The 22,634-nt window shown below is 39.2% G+C and overlaps 1 protein-coding gene across 1 annotated transcript in view; it reads right to left on the minus strand.

The window, feature by feature from the left end:
- The window catches only part of LOC126406984 (VPS10 domain-containing receptor SorCS1-like), a 69,298-nt gene that overhangs the window by 44,146 nt on the left and 2,518 nt on the right, over positions 1–22,634 (minus strand). Inside the window, exons 2-4 of the mRNA XM_050071613.1 lie at positions 4,494–4,561; positions 1,745–1,844; positions 1,342–1,500 (exon numbers count right to left, since the gene is read on the minus strand). Coding sequence (XP_049927570.1) covers positions 1,342–1,500; positions 1,745–1,844; positions 4,494–4,561 — 327 coding nt within the window. The remainder of the gene's footprint in view (positions 1–1,341; positions 1,501–1,744; positions 1,845–4,493; positions 4,562–22,634) is intronic.

Genomic DNA, 22,634 nt, shown 5'->3' on the forward strand with positions numbered 1-22,634 from the left:
TTATCAAGCAGCTGTCAGGATTTGTAGATTCTGTGGTGTCAATGTGTTGATGTTGTTTTGAATATTGCACTACTGAGTGCATGCTCTGTGAGAATGCATCAGTGATGAGAAAATCCATCAGTCCCTGGAAAAATACAGTGATACTCTGAAGCCAGAAAAAAAATAAAAATGGAAAATAATGACGATTATTCGTTCTGATGCCTTGAAAGAGAGGAAAGGGAGGACAGACAAATTGGCTTCTATATTAAAATCAAAGTGTCTCCTTCTTACAGTAACTCAGCAGGATTTCGGCCTAATTGGTGTTATAAAATCACTCATTTAACTGTCATTGTACTCTTTTTATTCCATAAAGCCATTAGATGTCTTTTTACTGCAAAGCTGGACTTGTGTCCAAGCATTCAGAAGGCCTGTCATCTTGCCATAATGATCGAGCTGCAAGCGTCTTAAGCTGGGAGCTTTACAAGGATAAGCAACATCATTTTGACTTATCTAAGAACTTTAAACTTTTAAAAGACACGACAGACAATCGATAAATGTAAAAATGAATCCGAGCTTAGATTAATTTCAGCAGTTACGGGGGAAAAAACTGATTAAATTTAGCTTTACAAAGACGTACAGAATGACCTGGAGGCAAACTTCTCCCGAGCATCTGTATTTTGACCCGTCGATGGTTCTCAACGAAGCTTTCATCTTCCTCCCTGCACCATTTATCTCACTTCTTAGACCTTGACTGTTTTTCTCTCGGAAAATCAAGTCTTCCAATAGCGGGCTGGGAAGGCCGAGTTTGATGTCTGTTGTGTTGAGTAAAGCAGACAGCAGGGTTCTCACACTGAGTAATGAAAGGTGTGTGTTTATGCTTCCAATTGTGTGTTTGCGTGTGAGCTTGTGGATTGTTTGGGCGCGTCTCCCTTGTTAACTCTCCCCTGTGCTGTCTGGGGCACATCCATTCAGAGTTAGAGTCAGCAGGCAGACCTTATGACTTGTTTAGGAGAGCAGGTGATCAGCTGCCTCTATTTTGGCAACTGCAGCCTTGGCTTAAGTGGCACATGTCTACGAAGAGACTATCTGCTGTTATCAAAATGAATGCTTTCGACCGTGACAACCACCTATGTTTTACATCGTTTTATAGAGATATTAATTTTGTTGTTGCCCAGCAGGCTTGTGATATATAGTCGGACAGGGCACTGTGGCAGAACACTCACGCCCGGCTAACATGTGCATGAAAAGCAGCAAGTGAACCCTACACAACAGCCCTTATTCAGCAGCCAGAGATTTTTTTGTGCTGTCACATTTTCAGCTTTTATTCTAGCTATTTCATGCCGCCTGACAGCTACACGTTACCTTTTGGTCGTGGCTGTAAGCCAAAATCCAGTCCTCCTGCTCGGGGTGAAAAAGCAGGCTGAGGATATCAAAAGCTAAGCTGTGTTTCTGATAGGTCGCCCCCTCGTCAAGGCTAATGAGCAGGCTGCTCTCCACCTCCGGGTCGGTAAGTAACATGATCTGAGACGAGACAAGAAAGGAGAAGGGGGAATCAGCGGCCCACCTTGACAGCATCCATTCCACAGGGCTTATGTGTACTTGTACGATGCACTGCTTGGAAGAGACGCATGATGCAGACTCCTGCAGGGCTGCTATGTAGTGAAAATGCTAAAAAAAACCTCTGCTACACACCAATAATAATTGACCGATTTATTCAATACAGGCAGCATTTATTTTTTTCCATGAGATGCATGTGTGAACTTACCTTCCTTTTGTTGTTAGGACTCACGTACAAGTAGCTCAGTATGGTTTTCAGTCCGACTTTCTCATTAAGTTTCTCATATGTGGTCCCATAATCGGTTGACCTAAAATTCAATTATAAGGATAAAGTAAATAGGTTGTGGTGGAGAGGAAAGCAGAATGGAGCAACACCTACTAGTTAAGATGCTGATGGTATCATTAAGCATCTCAGGCAAGCAGAAAATTGCAACAGCAGAAGTCATGAAGCAATTTGCTAGATGAATGGAGATTTTTTTAATTATCAAAATAAACAAGAATATCCTGTGTGGCATACATGGAGAGGGGATGAGGTGTTATTATCATTATCATTATCGATGCTTTGGGGTAAAAACACAATCATGAAGTTTGTGATTTTCATGTTTTATTAACTCAAATGGAGGATCGCAGGAAAAAAAGGCTTGAGAATGTGCTTCAACAGAGATACACTGAAAATTAATACAGTCTTTAGATGACTTGTCACCATAATAGATGCTCGTCTTAGTTGCCTGGTGACACTTCAGACACAAGCAGCCTTGAAATGTTTTCATTGCATAACATAAAAACATTGCAGATTCCTGGATTTTATATTTTTAAAGGATCTTTTTTTTTCAGTCTTATACAGGGCATTTAGGAAACCTCATTATTAAATATTAAACCTTTGTGTATTGATGACTTTGGCTTTACTTCCTTGTTTTGTGGAGTCCCACAAACCTGAAATCTGTATGTGCAAAAATAATACATATCTTTTTCTTTTGCTGACCTTATTTAAACCCATGGGTGTAGTAGAAACAAGTTATAAACACATCATTGACATGACGTCATCTTTTGATTAATATGGCAAACTTGTTAGCAAACAGCTGCTCATTTACACATCCAACACATAAGAAGCGACATTATTGCTCACTCGAAGTCCTGTGATGAATGTAAGTCCAATATCCACTTTCTTTTAGCTCTGTTTGTGGTCTCTATCAACTCGTGAGGGAAATATCTGGCTCTTAAGTGGCTGAATGCTCAACTATTTTCACCAGAATCTAACTGTGTCTGTTTGCTGTGGGTTTTGAGAGCCTTTCACTAAAAAACAGCTGCCTGTTGCAGCCAAAAACGACACTATAGCCCCGTTTCCACCAAACACTTTCGGTATGGTATCTTTGGAACCAAAAGAAAACCTTCAGACGTGGTACCCAGACCTTAGTGTTTCCACTGCAAACAGCACTCTTTCATGTGCAGGGCTGTTGTCACTCACTGCTCCATCCAACACTCACTGTATTATCCGTCTGCATCTTGTTTGTCATCCTCCGAGTGAGGATTAGGATACATGCAGTTCACATAATCCAGTCGAAATTCATATATATTTTTAAACACTTGAAGATCCACTCCTTACTAAAAGTGTATGTCATCTAAGAGAAACAATGAAAACTAAAGTAAAGGTCAAAGTTGCCATATGGAATATTTAAGGTGTGCTGATGGATTCACGTCATCAACTCATACAATGAGTAAAATTACAAGTAAATGTTCCATCTTAAAAGTATAAGTAAAAAATATCCTTTCATTTTAGTTACAGTTTACTAATATATGTAAAACTCTGAACAGTGGTTACATGAGCCTCAAAACCAGCCACAACTGCAGTGCTCACAGCTCCACCTTTTAGTACCAGATCTGTGTGCTAGGTACCCCAACAGAAGGGGGACCAAAAATGGGGACGGAATGGAACGGTTCCATTGGTACCATCCACAACTTTTCACAGTGGAAACGGGAAAAATGCGTACCAAACTAAACTGTACCGTACTGTACTGTTCGGTGGAAATGGGGCATATGACACGCTCACACCGTCATTTGTGTAATTATTCAAAAACGATTTTATAGGCGGTTTAATGGCGACAAGATAAGAGAATTACTAAATCTTTTATTATTTACCTGTTTTATGGGCCATGCATTAACAAATACATTCCTTTTATTGGTCAAAAAGTCAGTCAGAGACATGTTTAACATGTAATCTACACTTCCAGGGTTTTCAACATTTTTCAGGCCAAGTTGAAAGACAGGCAGAGCAGGGACCCTCTACAGTATATTGGGTTGCACTTGAGGTAATTCTCTGACTATTTTGCAGGTCTTCTCTTATTGGCGCGTCCCTGTAGCCTCTAAGTCAGCAGCAGTTGTGGCATGGTTAGGTGTGTTGGCCTCACCTTCTGCTCCTTCGCCAGTAGCATGAGGTGTGGTGTGAGTCTCTTAATCGAAAAGTTACAAAACAATCCATTGTGGCTAACCAAATGTCCGTACACTTGAAACAACAACACAGCTAAATACAGCTAATTGGCCAATATGTTTTAACAGTGTGTTACTGTCAGTGAAGTAGTTACAGACAGCTGCTGCACGGTGAAAAAAAAAAAGGTGCTGTAAGTGATTTAGGGTTAGTTTGATAGCTCACATGATTGCACAAGGTTTCAAGGGTAAAAGTGAGCCTATTGTTAATGTTGTAATGACAACAGAGTGGTTTAATCTACTTCTGATACATAAACTAGCAATAAACTCCGATAACAGAAATTCAATATATTGATTTAAAGTTTAGTGACATGTGACAAAAAGTGCTACATCAAACACAAATCTGCAAATAAAAGCTCTGTATTTATCCGTGTTTTGTAGCTGGTGTCTCTGAGACCTCAAACAGAGGTAATGTGCCATTTCCTGTAGCGGGCTTCAGTTTGAAAAGACGTGTAACACCAGACAGAAGATCTTACCTCCATAAAGAACTCTCTGTTACTCTGCCAGAGTTGAAGTCATAGTACTTCGTCAACATGAGAATCACCTGCGAAACAGATCAAACAGATTACTACCTTCGAAGGAGCGGTATCAACTTTTTTGTGAACGTCAGCAATAAAGTGTCACATAGTGAAATAAAGGAGAAGAGCTGTCCAGGCACATGTCTTTTAAGCTCCCTGACAGATACAGCTTTATTAAAAACCAAACAAAGCTGCGATGGCATGTCAACCCGTAAACGCTGTGCGTATTCTCTGAGGAACATCTGACCACATATGCATGCTATAATGGTTTTAAGACCCAGTAGGCTACGAGCAACTGGTAAACTATGACTAAATGAATAAATAATACAATTTATTCCAGGCTCAGAGAGACAGACCTCATAAATATCACTGGCATCTTTTCTGAAGAGGATCATAAAGTGTTGTATATGGTTCACAATAGACAGGCCTTTACTTAACATATAAAGTAGATTTACAGATGTCTTATAAATGACCCCAGATATTAATAAATGTCTCACTGTCGACTATTTGCCTCGGTTTCATTTGAAGAGAAACTAACTGGCGAAATCAAAGCCTGCGTGTTTGCATATGAATGTAATTACTGATGCATGAAGTTGTGTTTACGTACATTTAACTTGTAATTTCCCTATTTCTCAGTGAGGCATTAATATGAGGGACAAAACTGCAATAATTATAATAACTTCCTAACAAAAGAATCGTTTTTTTCTTCAGTGGCGTTTTGCAAAATCTCAACAGTCCTTTACACAAAAACAGTTGTTCTCACTGTGCCCTTCACCCTTTACACAAATTAATCGTTCACGCAGTGCCCTGCCTGCACTGTGCAATCGTAAAATCAGCAAATCATATTGCTCCCTGGGGAAGCCTCTCTGGGCATCTTTTCATAGCTATCCTCTAATTATCGCGTGTTATGAGTGTTTGGGGTAACATTCCCTGTAACAAGTAAGAACTCCATCATGCAAACAATAAATTTTGAACTTTTTAAAACCTTGCCGGCGCAGTTTGTGGAAATTCCAAATAGCAGTCATTTATTAGGCTTTCGCTCATATCAAACGAGTCAATCATCCTCATCTGTGCTAATTAAAAGCCTTTTGAAACTTACTGTGACAGACACACACGTGCACACAAGACACTTCAGGGTCCCTTATGTGCAGTCGACTCCAGGATTTGGCTGCAAAATCAATTTAAAAACAATACTATCTCTATCTTTTAAAGCTAAATTAGTCACTACCAACTGTCGATATACTTTACTGGTGCAACACCATAAACACAATAACAGTAACTCTGATTTATGCAAACAAAACACTCTTTTTCAAGCACTCCATCCTAAATATAGGCTACTCATTATCCGATTCTCTTAATTTATAGTTAATTATTGTACCAATAAACAGAATCACCAATGAGATCTAATAAGCAATCCTCTCTTTTTTGCTAGTGCTTACAGAAAGTCCTGGTATTATGTTAGATTTTCAGTTTCCCAGAGCCTAAAAGACACCTTTAAATGTCTTGTTTTGTTGGAATAAAATCCCCAAACCCAAAAATATTCTATTTACAGTGATAAAAACACACCTTACAGATAAAACGTTATAATAAACAGATAAGGTTCTCTATTTTCTAACAATTATGCTCATTTGTTTTCTAACATAAACATATGTGTCTTTACCTGCAGGATATCTCAGTTGTTAATGTTAAATCATGTACCACAACCTCATAAGGAAGCTCCTACTGTTAATGCAATGAATTTAAACCTCACAGTTTTGCTTTATTTCCTAATTATTTGCCCTCTAAGTGAACAAGCTGACTAAGAAAACTCTGACTCTGCTTTACTTTGTGCTGAATGCATGAAATCCCTTATGTGCGAGCCGGTTTGGAGATAATCCATGCAGCTTGTTATAACTGTGGTACCAGGTATCCAGCATGGGTTGTGGAGATTTATGGTCTTCCAATAAAATGGCCTTTATACCTTCCAAAAGTCATACCCTCATGGACACTGTCATACGCAATAAAACAACCTGCAGCAGTCTGAAAATTAGGACAAAATATATCCCCCATTCTGTATGGCAATTAACTTTATGCATTTGCTTGGGAAGGATCCAGGATTACAGTCAGATTTAATTTGTGTCCAAGTTTGCCGGCTGGAAAAGTTTTCTGTGCTCTGAGGGATGTTGAAAGTGAAAGGTGAAGCCCCCTGGCTGCAGTTAGCGCATCAATACAGTGATACAATATTCACTTTGTAGATATTTCTGTGTGAAACAGGTGTTTGAAGTTCAGCATGTCACATAAGCCATTAAATAGCTATTTGAAATCACTGGACGAAGGCTACTTCTTTCAATGATTACACCATACAGCGGATAATGGCAGGACTTACCCTCTGAATTTAACGGCATATATGGGCCTATTAGCATATCTTTCCCTTTGAATTTCAACAAAGGTGTCACATTTGATGCCAGCTACCATGTAGTGCACAGCCCATTAGACTGCAGTGGCACCAACATATCTCCAAACTGGATTACTTGACATCCAAGAGCAAGCAAATTGATTTTTCAACCTCTAATCCTTTGTAAATCTTAAACCTTGGAGGTAAATGGACTGGGATGAATTTGATCATTATGTAAGAATGAATAAAGGCTTAATGGCGACTTAAAGGGCTTAGGGTGAAAAGATTACCGTTGAGAAATGAAGGTGTTGAATGAAGACAGGGGGTGAGGTATCAAGAAAGCAGAAAGGGGGGGGGGATTCTGTTATTGAAGGATGAACACCTGAGACAAATGAAAGGAGCGACAGAGTACACATTACGATTCATTCCCACTCTCACCGACCCGTTGATCCAGCCTTATCAGCTGTTGGAATTAAGTTGCCTCATCAATAAAACTGTCATCACATTTAGCCACAGCAATTAAACAGATGGATGATTCCATAAAAGCAATTGTTACAGGAGTTACTGACTGGAATATTAATAATAAAGACAAATATGACATATCAAAAACTGGTTGCGTGTCTGGGGAGTTTTCCTGCCTATTGCCCGATGCATTATGGGCCAGGCTCCAGCACGGCTTTCCATCGTGAGGAGGAATAAGCAATGAAAAATGAAATGTTTAAATGTTCTTCTTTTGGTGGTACTTTCTGATGCTGCTTTAAAGGGTCAGCCCACCCAATAAACAAAGGACATTTTCCCACTTAACTCTTAGCAGCATCTACAACGTAAGTTGCAGGCTGTAAAACAAGAAGTTCAGGGTAAGTACAGCTTCAGATTTAAGTTAGAGTTAAGACCTTTTTAGACTTTCCATCTTAAATGAAACAAACCTGAAGAAAATACAAAACCTGACCTGACTATTTTCTGGCGCATGCTCTGCTGCGACAGCACACAGTCAGTCAGTGTTATGTTGTGTATACTGCCCTGAAACCAACCTGACTGATGATGTGTGAAAACAATTATCCCCATGGGGACATTAAAAAACCTAACCTAACCTAACCTAACCTAAAACATAAACCTACATCAATTCCATACGGTTAGGGGTGGGACTGACCAGAAGCGACGCAATTACATTATCACGATGCAATTCCACTGCTCTGATTCCCATTATGCCGAGTCTGAAAAACCTTTCGCAAAAAAAAAAAAAAAAAAAAAAGTTTAATTGTTATTTCCTCACGTCATCCATGGATGTATAAGAGAGAGAACTGAATACAGCGTTGGGGGCAGGACTCCGTTCATCCCTATGAAGGTTGCTCAGCGGCACATGAGGTCAAAAAAGTTCAACTGCCACATATAAAATTATACCCAGATGATCTGTGCTGCTTCCGCATCATTGGACCCATGAAGCAGGCAAACCAGAGGCTTCAGCCAGCTGAGCCGGCTACTTTCAGTCTAGCAAATTGAATAGGAATACATTTATTTAATCGTGCAGCTGTTCTGGACTTTCCAAAATGTTATCAGACTGAGTGGATCAAATTCTGATAGACAGACGTCTCTCTCACAATGTAAGTCTATGGGAGAAAGTCTTTTTGGCCCAATGGCATCACAGGATGGACTCTGAAGTTGTAATGCCATTGTGTGGCCACTACAAAAATTGGTTTCAAAGCCTGGTGCACGGCCTGGGGGCCTGATCGTCAGGGTACAGTGACAGCTGGTTAGCAATGGATAGATTTTCAACTCTGAGCATCCCAACCAGAACAAAATATGAGTGTTGCTAGTTTTGCTATCCTGATCTTCATAACGTTAATGCGAGAGGCATTTAGTAAATTACTTTTAAAAAAATGTTTAAATACCAATTTAAGGCCCTAATTTTAAATAAATAAATTCAGTTCCTTTAAGATAAGAGTTTAGAGATGCCAAACTCTCCGCACACTTGAGAGGAACTGCAAAATGTGCACCATTGTTGATATAAATGTAATTCATTATAGCATCTTTAACGATAAACATCTAAATTTCACATTTTCAACAGGACAAAGAAGATTTAGTGTAATAATGATATTCAAATTAGTGACAAATGATGACAATAAATGTCACTGCTAAGACAAATTAATTGAAAGAAGAAGGATGAGAACACCTGCCTACCAGATATTAACACCACAGAAGTGTTAACAATGTGGCAACTAACACCTTTCAAGGAATAGAAAAAAACAGCTTAGTTCAAAGACCCCAGGGGCCGGTACAGCATAAAATATGAAACTTCACTTGATAAAACCACCACATTAAACAGCATCATTTAACACCTTTAATAAAGAAAGAATTGTCTATTTCTATTACATTGTTTATGGCCCTGCGACTCACTCCGCAGCAACAAAAGCCTGCAGGGAAGCACATCCTTGTATACTTCAATACCACCTCAGTGAGACACGTAATGTACAGAGGCTTTTGTCTGCCACATCAATTTATATCACTTCATTAACAAAGGCAACATTTCCTCGTAGACCAGATGTTGTGCTGAAGCTAGGTTGTTTGAAGTCAGAGCTGTTGGCTCTCACATGGATAGCAGGTCACAGCAATCATGAATTATAAAGCGACTTCACGATATCACTCCGCACAAAAAAAACTATTGGTGTCCTAATAAAGCCTAGAATACAAAAACAAGGAGGGGTTAAATCGCAGTGAATAAATGTTCTTCGGTTATTGCTTTAAGCAGTTTTAGGGTTTTAATTTGACTTCGTTTTAAAAACATGTCATTCTAGAAGTAATGAAGTCCAGCTACAACGTGACTGATGGCAACACACTGTTACCTTGGCAGACAGTAATGCCATTGATCTGTGAACATCAAATAACCAGCTTTTTAAATGGACAGAGAACAGATACTCCATGTTACAGCCACGGCTTTCAAGCACAACAGACTGACTTTATTGGACTCGTCATGTCGAGACAACAGCCCCGTGTGGAAGTAGCAGCTTGGTTGACAAGTCATCTGAAACGGCTTTCCTTCGGGCTTCTGCTCTCGCATCATTTGCTTCTCCACCATAAATGAAAGTCAAGGCTAGTTCAGCAGCTAGAGTACGGCGGCCTGCTGAGCTTGGAAGCTTCAGCGTGCACAAGGAGGGGGTCTGATCAATGCAGGCAAGATTAGAGAGCAAGAGGCTACGGTTTTTCAACCCAACCAAAAAGTTGCGCCCACTGTGTGAGGATGTGTTTTTTTTTCCAAACTACTTTTAACTCTTCAGCACTCCGTTTTAAAGTGCTGAGTGCGACGGGGGAAGATTAGTTGCATGTTGACAAACTAAAAGCTCCCTGGACTCTTTAATAAACTACATTTTCTCTGACATAAATAAGGTAAAACAGCTGATTAGATAAATATGCAGGGGAAGGATTTCTCTCTAACCCATATGTCTCCTTATAGGCTCACCGACGGTGTTTGAAACCTCCTGTTTTTGCATCACTATAAATCCGAGGAGGAAACTTCAGTGAGTAAATCAAAGTTAGGGTTTTGAGTGTGAGGCTTTTCTTACAGCAGCCAGATGGTGTTACTCATACTGTAGAAATGAGTAATGCAGGTGGCCACTGTAAAATGAAAGAGTGACAAAACACGAAATGAGGTGGCGACTGAGCAACGGCCAAAAACAGAATATTTACGACAACAACAACAACAACAACCACCAACGAGTGTTTCTGATTCATAGATGGAGACACTGACTATATTGGTTTAAATTTAAAACACACCAACAAGCTAAGGCCTTTGAAACAGAGCTACACAGTGTATTGAGATTATATCAATACCATGATGGCACTAGATATCGTCTTAGATTTTGGATATAATACCATTATAGTGTTTTTTTCCTGGTTTAAAGGCTGCATCAAAGTAAAGTGATGACATTTTCTGAACTTTCCGAGACTGTTTTTTGCCGTTTTATCATTTGCCTTTACCCACTTAGTCATTATATCCACATCATTGATGTCAGAGCCATTTCTAGCAAGTCCTAGTGTCCTATTATTTATTGAGTCACTCTAATACGCCACTTGACCTGGCATCTCGGGAACCTTTAATCACAGGCAGGTGGGCTGAAGCGAATGTGGAGCGTGGAAGATGCCACGGGGTTACAGTCTTGGTTAATATTAGTTTTTTATTGTATGATGAAGTCATTTAACATCCTGTTGATCTAAACCTTGTTTTTGTAACGGCATGTTTATTTGGGGAATGTTTGTTCTGGGATTTTGTTTTCATTTTTTTAATGCGACAGCCAAGACAACCAGTTAGCGTCATCTTGCAACTCTCCACACATCCTGAAAATCAGTCAACTCTAAAACCAACTGAAGCACCAGGATCACCAAACAGTGAGGTCATCATGGCGTCTGTGGGCAGCTATATTTGAACTTATTTGGAAGCCGCAATAATTGATGTTTATTCAACAAAAATGTGTATATTTAATATATATAAATGTGTATATTTTATGGAAGCACAGATAGTCCACCCACAACGGAGTCCTGCATTGGGTTGGGTACCCAGAGGTAACTGGCGGGTGACTCACAAAGACGGTGATTCATGGTTGGTATTTGGTCTTAATTTATTTCCAGGTTCAGTTATGGGTGGGAAAAAGAACATGCGGGTTGTGGATGGGGGGGTGTTGGATGATAAATGTATAAAAATCAAATGAGAGTGATGATGATTTAATGTTTTCACATTTGAATTCTCTGACTGCTGACTTTGTGTCTTCAGCGCCAGCTGGAATATGAGAGCAGCTTCAATCAGGTGCGTTACTAACAGGCACGTTAAGTGTGGAGATGTGCTGCTCAATATTACAGGAGTAAGGAGAAATATTCATTTAAGTCATGAATTACCTTCATTTTAAAATATTTAATCTTAGTTTCACATTGATGAAATGTCCCAAAGTGATCACATTAAATGTTATGCTTCATTGATTATTTGAACTAGGCATGGTTATTATATGATTTGCGGTTTCGGGTCAGGCCAAGGCTCTTGTGTTGGCAGGTTGGGTGGGGTCGCAGAATTATTTGATCATATGTGTGCGTGATGGGGCAGAGCGGTATTGGACGTTGTGGTTCCAGTTTGGGAGCAGGTCTTAAAATGATTAGACCAATACAGGACACTACCTCATTAGAAATATCATATTTGATTTTTTCCACATCGCCCAGCCTTATCTGAAAATACATTTTAAAAGATACAGCAGTACACACTTACATATACACATACAACAAAAACATGATCCTGCACAGCAGTGGTTTGATTTAGGTTTGCACAAGGAAGTGTAAACACAAAGATGTGTCTGCAACCAAATAAATAAAAATTAGAAAAAAACAAAAGGTAAGACCTCATTATGCATTGTTCCAGCCAAATTAACTTTATCCTGGTGGATCAAATCTTTGGCTGATTTCTGTGGAATCTCTGCTCTATTAGACAGCACGCAGTGGAGAAGAAAGGAAACCCAGAGGGGGTGAACACAGCTTGCCGATAAAAGACACACTCTGCAGGATTTCAAGGCGTTAGAGATCCTCACCACAGGAAGGCTTGGTGGCTTGGCAGAGCTGAACTCAGTCTGCCAGTAGTTTCTGTGCAGTGCTGAGCTTTAAAAAAAAAAAAAAGCCCCTCTGTTTATCCATGCAATGTAGGCAATGCCACATCCAGGAATTTGTAAGAAAAAATTTGTATTTGTCTGCCGTTGTGTCGTGGTGTTACAATTCTTATCAATATGTATTTCATGAATTTATTTATGTTGCTTTAGCAGGATGTGTGATGTTCACTCCCTCAAACAATGCTAAAGCAAGTCCCCCCCCCCCGCAGCCTGTCCATCACAGCCACCCAGGGGAGAGGGGAGCTGGTGGGGGTCCTACTGACAGCAGTGGCCACAGGGTTGTCTGAGCATGTCAACATGCCATATGCAGGAAGCTACATGCATCACAGTGTCCAGAGCGGGGCTGTTTGTGACGGTATGCTGAGGATGTAGAATCACTGTGGGGGAGGTAGGCGAGATAAAAACGGTGAAAAGGTGTTAAAGACTAAATTCAATTTCACCATTGATCATATTAAATCTCCCGTTCCTCCCCCTAAGGTACAACATGGAGAGCCAGGGCTGAGCAGGTGTGATTACTGACAAAATGGCCCCAGCGTCAGCCAAATTAGATGTCCTGCAGGTTTCAATTTTGACAAATTGGGGTGGTAATTGAGCAAACACAGTTATAATCTTATTACTACCTCAAAGAGAAAACCAAAGGGCTGCCAATCAAATTCAATTATTATAACTGATTCAAATTTGGCTCTGGTGTATTTGGGTGCAAAACATTTTTACAAATGAAAACAAAACAAATTATTTTGCTTCTTCTAAAGAGATATTTACGATTATTGATAAGGCCTACTGTTTGCATTCCCTTGGCTAACTCAGGAACACTTACGGCTGTCTGACCTGTGCACATCTCTGTTCATTTTCTTCACTCAAGGACACGACTTTCTATGCATAATGCCCTCACAATGACTCCACTGAAAGGGGCTTTCAAATCTTTTTAAAGAAATGGTTTTTGCTTTCTTTCTAAGCAATACCACTTTTTGTCTCTGGCTTGTTTTGTATTTCCTATTAACACAAGTTTTGCTCAATATGTTGTATTTTTGTTCAAACCTACTTTCTCCTGCACATATTTAACCATATCCTCTGTTTAATATTTTTATAATGTGAGACACATTATATTTTAAGGGTTATCTTGGCCAGCTTCGCACTCAAAATAACAACAAATTGGTTGTGTTTCCACACTGCTGCTGAATATTTTGGGTAAATTTATACTGAAAACACAACAAGCAGCAAGCAGCAAAGCGAGGCTCCCCAGAATAATTACATTGCTTTGTGGCCAGGAGATGTGTTTATGTGTTTCAGGCTGTTAACTATATTTTACTTTTTAATTTGCTGTACCTATCTGCATCCTTAATAATGCTGGAATACAAACATTTTCTACGCTTTTAATTCCTACAAATTCAAATTGGTATTAACGTTGTTTGAATATAATGCACACTGGCAAGATTTTTGTCTATATCAGATGCAGCGGGTCAAAATTCACTTTGCTTTAAATTAATCTTTTGTGTTATGTTACAGAAAGGAAACTTCCCACTGATTGTTCTGACTGAAGAGGTTCAGATATCCTTTAAGCCATGATGCACAGTGACTGCAGAACATATTGGATACAGTAATTTCAGTTGCACTCTTGTTGCTTTTGTGCAGTTGCGTTGACAGACTCGAGGTAAATCCCTGTAATTAACATCTCATAAAGAGCTAGAATCAAATTTTCCTCCATCCCGAAATAACCCTTGTTCTGTTTGATCCTTAACTGATTCTTTACCCCTTTATGCCTCGCAAACTTAAGTGTCTCTGGATGATTACAGCAGTAACATTTGTCTATGGCTACAGCCACACCAATAAGTTTTCATTGTCCATACATGTAAACATTAAAGCACTGTTCCAAAAATAATCTCTATCTAAACGAATACAAATGAAAAAAATTCACACCACATGACCTCTCAGGTACACCAGTCATGCCCATGCAGGTGCAAACACGAAGCAAATTTTCTACTCTGTGGTCGGTTGCTTAGTTACAGAAAATTTTACGGAGGAAAAATAACACCTAACATTTCTTTTCTTGGACCAACAACGAGGTGAGGCAGCCAAGGCAGCAGAAAACATAGATTAGGAGTCATTGCAAAGAAAATACGGTGATGTATCAGAGCAGTACTGGGAGCTGGGAGCATTATCCATCGCTGAAGGAAGCCATGGCGGTGGGAAAGGAGTAACTTTACCCACACAAGAAGGTCAAAATCACTAAGCTATAATGTTTGGGCTTGACAGGTTATGAACATTGGTGGGAATCTCCAAAGGCCCCATGATACAATATTATCACAATACTTAAGTCACGATAAATTATTATTGCCATTTTAAATGTTTTGCAATATGCTGAGTGTTGTAATAAAATATATTGTGATTTTTACTTTCTTTCAACTGCAAATTATGTCCCCAAAGGAAAGCTTTGTCTTTGATTTTTCCGATAACAGAGATTTTTAGTCTGTTCAGCTCACTTCAATCATTTTTATGGCAGCAAAATGTATCTAGTAAACTAAAAAATCAATTGATTTTATTATTCTAGTACGCTATCAGAAGTTAAAGTTGCATTTGCAATATCAATAATTCAAAAAGACTAATAAAAAAGTGATACTTGGCGTCCGTGTAGCGATACAATATTGCCACGTGAAATATCATAACACTATGCTGTATCGATTTTTTCCCCACCCCTTGTCATGAATGATGACACAATTGGAAAGAAAACATCAGAGTCTGCATCATCATTTTCAAAGGTCAGAGTTTTTAAACTAGAACAGGGTTGGCAGCGTTCTCAGAGGCCTTCAAGAGGTTCAGAAATGCCGATGTAGTGTGGACATGAGGCACAAACGTAGCAAAATAAATGCATTTCAAAACAAAAACATATTAATGTGGATTTAGCTTTAGTAACACCAAAGTGTAATCTTCCATTGATTTTTTTTCTGACATGTAGTTGAGGTACGGCAGCTTCCTGACTCTCCACAGCACTGGTGATTAATGATTAAATAAAACTGAATAATTTTAGCAGAATACAATAGATAATTGCATTGAATGGACAGGACTGACAGCTTGCTCATCTCACGGTACAAGCCTAACAGACAGAAAGACCCAGCACAGCAACATGAAAGATAACAGACTCCAGTAATGCACAGAGATGTTGTTTTTTCACTCAAGGAATTTGAGTAAAATCTCAAAGTGAAACTAGAGAAATCCACTGAAGTCAATGTTTTATCCATCGTTCAGTCAGTGAGTCACAGAAGCAACCAGGAGTTCGGATGAAACCGCGTACCTGGCCTGGCGCCAATATGAAGAGGCAGATGAGGAGAAGCTCTGCACCAGCCTATCAAGCAAACAAGGGCTGTGAGGAGGAGGAGGCCCTCTAGAAAATGGAGGAGCTGAAATTACTACAAAACATGGACTTGAGTACCCGTGAGTAGGACAAAACATTCAATGACTATAAGATGGAGGAAACACTTCAAGCTGCTCCTCAAGGTTGCTTAAGAAAAATGTATTTATTTCCGAGAGAAGAAAGCCCTTTGCCAAAGATGGAGAAACTCAACATATGCTCCAAACACAGGTTTTGAGTACACAGGCGCGGCCATTCAACTCAAGGTATAGAAAAATTATAAAGCCCCATCACGACGAGAATGGAGAGTCCCTCATATAAAGTCACAGTGAATACTGAAGAGCACGGTGAAGATCAAGGCCAGTGAGAAGTAGACACAGGCTCTCCATCAACAACTTGATTATTCGAGGACAAAAACTCAAAGAAATGACCCGAATTCTGTAGGGAATGTCGTCGTCATGGCCTAAGATGCAGAAGAAGAAGAAAAAGGAGAGGAAGATGGTGTCCACTTCAGACTCTGACGACTTCATGCTTCTGAACACAATTAGGACACAAGTACCTTTTCATTTGGTTAAGTATCTATCACCTGTGATGTCTAATAAATAATACAGCGTGCTGCCTGTATCTCTTCTGTGGAGAATTTTAAGTGATTACCATTATACGTGTGGCATTTAAAACAGCTGGATAGGGAAGAAACAAAATAGGACAGATGTGTTCAAGGTCGTGAGGGGCTGGGGCCTATCCCAGCATGCACTGGGCAACACCCAGGACGGTTTGACGGTCTCACAGGGCTAACACAGAATGACAAATACTTTCACACCTGCAGGCAATTTAGACTTTCTGATTCAGTTTTAGGACTGTGAGAAGAAGCTACAGCACCTGAATAAAAAGTCGAACATGCTAACCAGGGATATGACTTGTTTAAAAGTTCAAATAAATTCAAACTAACGTCACTCATGCAAATTTAAACGCAACCCACGTAGCCTAATCCTAAAATATGTTGTAGAAATAAAAATATTCTGCTTATTTGCACTGCCTCCTTGGTATCACAAGCTAATCTCCCTGTTTATGACAACGGCATGGGGGGTGACCTTTTATACAACTCACCTATTTTCATTTTAATGAGGCTTAAAGTTATGCATAATCAAGGGCGTGGCCAATTTGAGTGACACGCTGCCTGCAAGGCGTCTCCACAGTCTATGAGTCAGATCCAAATATGGTCAGATCTGGCTCCAAAAAAACAAGATGGTGAAGACCAATATGCCAAACTCGTGGCTCCAAAATGGGAGTCCATAAACCAGTGGATGTTGTCACAGTGGCTACAACCAATATTTTTATACAGTCTATGCACTGTTTTGTTTATATGAGATTTAACCCAAAAATTCAGAATAATTGCTGTTAGATGTTGCGTTTGAAGGGGGTCACAACGCCTGATTATTTACCTGAACCATCAACGATGAACGATCTGGCTGTTAGACAATCGGTGGAATGTCTTCTGGCCTTCTTGTTTAACTAACTTTATCGGAAATGTCAATGTCAACTTGGGGTTCTGTGTAAACGTTCAGTGAGATCATCCACGTCATGACTGGTCCATTGATCCATACAGTGTGAACTTAGTGATGAACATAGTGAGAGTAAACACCAGGGCTGTACCTAACTCAGAATTATGTTATGTTAATCAAATTTGGCCATTCAGTATGGATATTGAATGATTACATTTTTCCAGAGAAAGTTTCAAAGTTTGAACGGGCTCAGCGGAACATTCAGTGTGACAGCTGCATTGATGTAATATAGTAAACAAGCTAATGGTGCTAACAAGGTATTGGAAATGTGCAAAACATTCTTTGCCGACACTAACAAAGCCTAAGACTGGGTCGTATTAAGTACCTGTGAGCTGTAAATTCACCACCTCTAAGCAGAGGAAAGAAGTTATTGTTATTTCAGAGCCTTACGGTGCAAAGTTTCTCCTCCTCTGTGCCATCACATCTGCAGCTGTCTACCAAAGAGTGGCGTGAATGTTAAGAACGCACACTCTGCAGCTTAGTCTGGGGAATAAAATGTCCCCAGCAGTACACTGCACAGCACACTGACTGAAGCTGCTCTACTTGAAGTGACTTGTCGATTGAGGGGTCTCCGACTGACAATTCAAAGCTCTGACTTTCAAGGCGCAGCCCTAGAAAACACGCAATTAAAACAATGTAAATTCATTTAACACATCAGCAAAATGAATACAATACACAATATAAATAAAATCATACAGTCACTCTCTGCCCACTCTTGAGGCAGTTGTATTTTAGAAAGTCAGAAAACATCCTCACTTTAGCTTCAGTTTTTCCACCTATGCTTTATCCAAAAATCCAAAATGCTTCTTTACATTACTTCATAGATGGCTTGGTATCATGATTATTCATTCATCAGCACGGCACGCTAGTTCACTCAATTTTGCATTTGAGAATATAACAATAGCCTAGTGTAACCTATAGATAGGGCAAACAAGCAAACAGTGGGCCAGCAGACAGTTTCTATAAACGCCCACCGACGAAGTACAAGGCACAGCCTGTTGCAGTTATAAAACCCAACAAAATCAAATATGCCTTGCTGTGCACTAAATAACCTTCAGACATTTAGGCTCTTACATTTCCTGTGGTAAAAACATGCTGTGCTTTTGACTGGCTGCTAATAAAAGCCCAGTGGATCTTTGATTAACATCCTCTGCAACACAAGTTGATTGAAATTATTTATCAACTGTCCTGCCTCCTGTAGTTAAACCATTCAAGGCTATGGCAGCAAGGATGCTACATGAGAGCTTTGAATAAAGTAAAAACATCTCATCTCGGTAATGCTGTAGGCTTAGTTTATCAAAATATCATATATTTTTAATTACAAATTCTTTCACTGTAATCAAATCTTTAAAGCACGCTGGTTAATTTATGCAGTTTAAATCTTTAAATTCAGTATCGATATTATATTAATAAAGTGATATGAGACAAAATATTAGCTTAGATTTTGGATACCGTACTGTAATATCATTAGAGTTGTCTCTTCCCAGTTTGAAAGGCTGCATTACAGTGCAGTGATGTAATTCTCTGAACTTACCAGACTGTTCTTTTATTTGCCTTCACCCACTTAGTCATTATATCCACATTACTAATGATTATTTATCAAAAATCTCATTGTATTCATACTTGGTGAAGGCATCAAATGTCAACCCTACAATATCATCTCAATATCAATAGAGGTATTTGGTTACATAAAAAGAAAAAAAAAAGACAAATTGTGATATTTGATTTTCTCGATATTGCCCGCCCTAGTGAGAGGACTTTTGGTATTTAAATGACACATGTGATGGACCTGGCCAACACATTCTCACTCCAACCTCATCACATATCAAAGTTTGGTTCATGGACTTTGCACGTCCAGATACGATGTTCAAGGTTCAAGGTTCAAGGTTCAAGGGTGCGTTGGTTGTTGACATTCTAGGATGACATGTCAAGTCCTGCCTGTTACATGCTCTGTCTTCTTTCAGGATACACTTGTGTTTTCACAGGAAATTTAACATCTACATACAGTCTCTTTCAAAATGAACTCACTACATCAGTACAACAACGCAAATTGACTTATTTTATCTCCAACAACTGACGCACATGGTTGGGTTTAGGCAACAAAAGTACGTGGTTAGGTTTAGGAAAAAAGAACATGGTATTGCTTTAGAATCACACGGGATGTGAACACTGCTCTCCTGGGTGAAAGTTAGTGTTTGTTGGACCCATCTACCACCACTCACACCAGACCTTTGCTGTCTTAACTTTCATTCTTGTCCAGCCAAATTTCCCCGACGATGCCGAGCACCATTAAAGTATAACAGCATGTATCATGCCGATGTTAAAAGACAGCTTTTTCGTCAGTATCTGACACCACAAGTCACTGCCCAAGAGCCGGATTTCGACGACTTCGGAGTGAGACCAGGATGACTTGGCCCAGGTTGTGCTGCTCATGTATTAGCATCCATACAGGCCTGTTTTTCTATCCAGGTAGCCAGGGGGCTGCCATCTTTGTTTTGATTTGTAAAAAGAGGTGCAACTTGCGAAACACTAAAAATCATTTTGCCAATGGAATATATTTTTCATGTAGATAGTTAGAGGAGTCTTTGAGGATTCTGTTTATCATCAGAGAGGAGGTCAGTGATTTTATTTGAGCTTCTGGGTTTTTCAAATACCTTAGGTCAACTTATGGTTACCTCTGTGACCCAAATGTTTACACATATACAAGAAGCACAAACTCGGGCTACTGACGGACAATAACCACAGGAATCAATCTGGTAGCAGCAATGGATTGGGCACTCTTTTATATTTCTTTGGTTTTCATGTTGATTGAAAATCTGAAATGACACTGCAGCTTAGTTTTCACACCGTGATAATTGGACAAATGATAAAAGAACAGTAACATCCAACAACTAGGCTTCAGCAGCAAATGACTGGCAAAATAAAATCTGGAATTGGACAGGAAAACCAAATATCAAAGTCAGTAGCAAGCTCAGACAATGTGCCTCACAGTATGCACAAATTGGCTGATGTTCTGTAGATCCACAACTAAACCAATTATCAGATTTCAGAATTTGCAACAAACACATCATAGTAGGCTGCAGTATATAGATAACTAACAAATGTCTGCTTTTTTTAGTGTGAAAACTTGATTTCATGAAGTCAACATGTGAGAACTGCCTGAAGTGTCGAACCACAGCAGCACTTTCCCACACAAACTGAGTCACGTTATCACGCCAGAGGAGATAGTACGAACATGAACAGTGCAAGCATTCAGCAGCCCATAAACCCTTTCTTCTTTCTTTGAATTTGTTGGCCAATGCATCTACTTAAACATTTTACAAATTGTCTCCCTCTTCTTATTTGGCCTGTAAGATAAGGTTGCCTATTGATGTGTGACTGGCTGCTAAGCCTCTTTCAAATCTTCTCATACAGCCAGGGAAGCTAATTGCAGCCATTATGACTGAACTGTAACTGTTCACAAGTTAAACAAAGACGTTTATCTTGGAAAAGGGAAATTGGCCACTTTTGAAACAGATTACTACTTTAAATAGATTTTTGCACCAGCTGGAAAATCTGCGTGCTTCCTTGGTGACCACCTGGCCTGCATCTACACACAGAGAGAGGGTGTGGCACGTTGCAGAAGTGGGAACACACACACATTACATTGTTAGTAGGCGGGATGAGACTCTGTGTCATCAGGGGGAAAAATTCTCAAGGCAGGACTTGAAAGTTCATCATGTAAGTGTGAAAAAGATGATGCCAAATCCTGACGATAATGTTGCTAATTAAAAACAATTTTTCCAAATATGTGATAATACTTTGGACTTTATGACTTACTGAACCTTACACAGTGTCCCAGGGTAACACAACTCCTTTGCTCCAATACTTTGTTTTTTACTCTTAGAGGAAAAGCTTTTTGGAACAACATTTTTACAGGTATTGATTGGCAGAGGATGTGGCTTTTACCACATAAATTCTTTATCACCAATAAGTACATAAAAGTTTTACACAATATAAATCCTACAAAATTTTTATTTCTCCAAATTGTTAGACACTGAAAACAAGTGTCATTTTTTCAATGATCAACCAGAATCTTTAACACGTTTATTTTACCATTGCAAACATTCATTCATTTTCTGAAACTGCTTATCCTGTTAGGGGTCGCAGGGAGGCTGGAGCCTATCCCAGCTGACATTGGGCTAGAGGCAGGGTACACCCTGGACAGGTAGCTAGACTATCACAGGACTGACACATAGAGACAGACAACCATTCACGCTCACATTCACACCTACAGACAATTTAGAGTCACCAGTTAACCTGCATGTCTTTGGACTGTGGGAGGAAGCTGGAGTACTCTTTGCAAATAATCAGGTCTCTTTTGAAGGACTATATATTGTGTAAAACTAAGTAATTGACTGTAGGGATGGCACTGTAACTTTTGAGCACGAGAAATGTTACGTTAAGCTCATTATAAATGTTTTAATGATGTATGGTAAGTCTTACATACGTAGATGCAGAGTAAGTAAGATTGTCCCCACTTTCTTTGGGTTTCTTTGCATATTCAAAGAGCAGCCTGCGTTGAAATCAAATAAATTAAACTGTTAAATTGTGTAATAAACTCTTCCTCAAAGAATGATTTATAATTTGTTTTCCCCTTCTTATTCAAGTATGATATTATTAAATTTAATTGATCACATTTCCCATTTTCATAGCACTCATTGTGTAAACACTTAAGCTTGCATTTATGCTATTGGTCTGAGCACATATGTTGTATATTTGACTGTTGATGTCAATAAAGATTTACAAAAATATATATATTGGTTTTATAATTGAAGGTAAATTGTTTCAATTAAAAGGAATAGTTTGACATTTTTGCGTAATAACACTAATTTGCTGTGTTGCAGAGAGGCATATGAGAAGATCGATACCACTCTCATGTCTGTACGTTACATATGAAGCTAAAGCTAGCAGGTGATTAGCTTATAGCTTAGCATGATGAATGTAAACAGGTGGAAACAGCTAAAAAAGTCAAGAAATAAACCACCACCAATGCTGCTTTCGTTAAACAAGATTTAAAATGTTAATTTGTACAATTTCAAGGTACCAGTGGACAAATTTTGTTTCCTTTGGACAAACCAAGGTTAGCCAAATCCCCCATGCACCAAGTGTTAATGCTAAGCTAATCAACTGCTGCATGTA

This window comes from Epinephelus moara, chromosome 19 (genome assembly GCF_006386435.1).
Source record: "Epinephelus moara isolate mb chromosome 19, YSFRI_EMoa_1.0, whole genome shotgun sequence".
NCBI lineage: Eukaryota > Metazoa > Chordata > Actinopteri > Perciformes > Serranidae > Epinephelus > Epinephelus moara.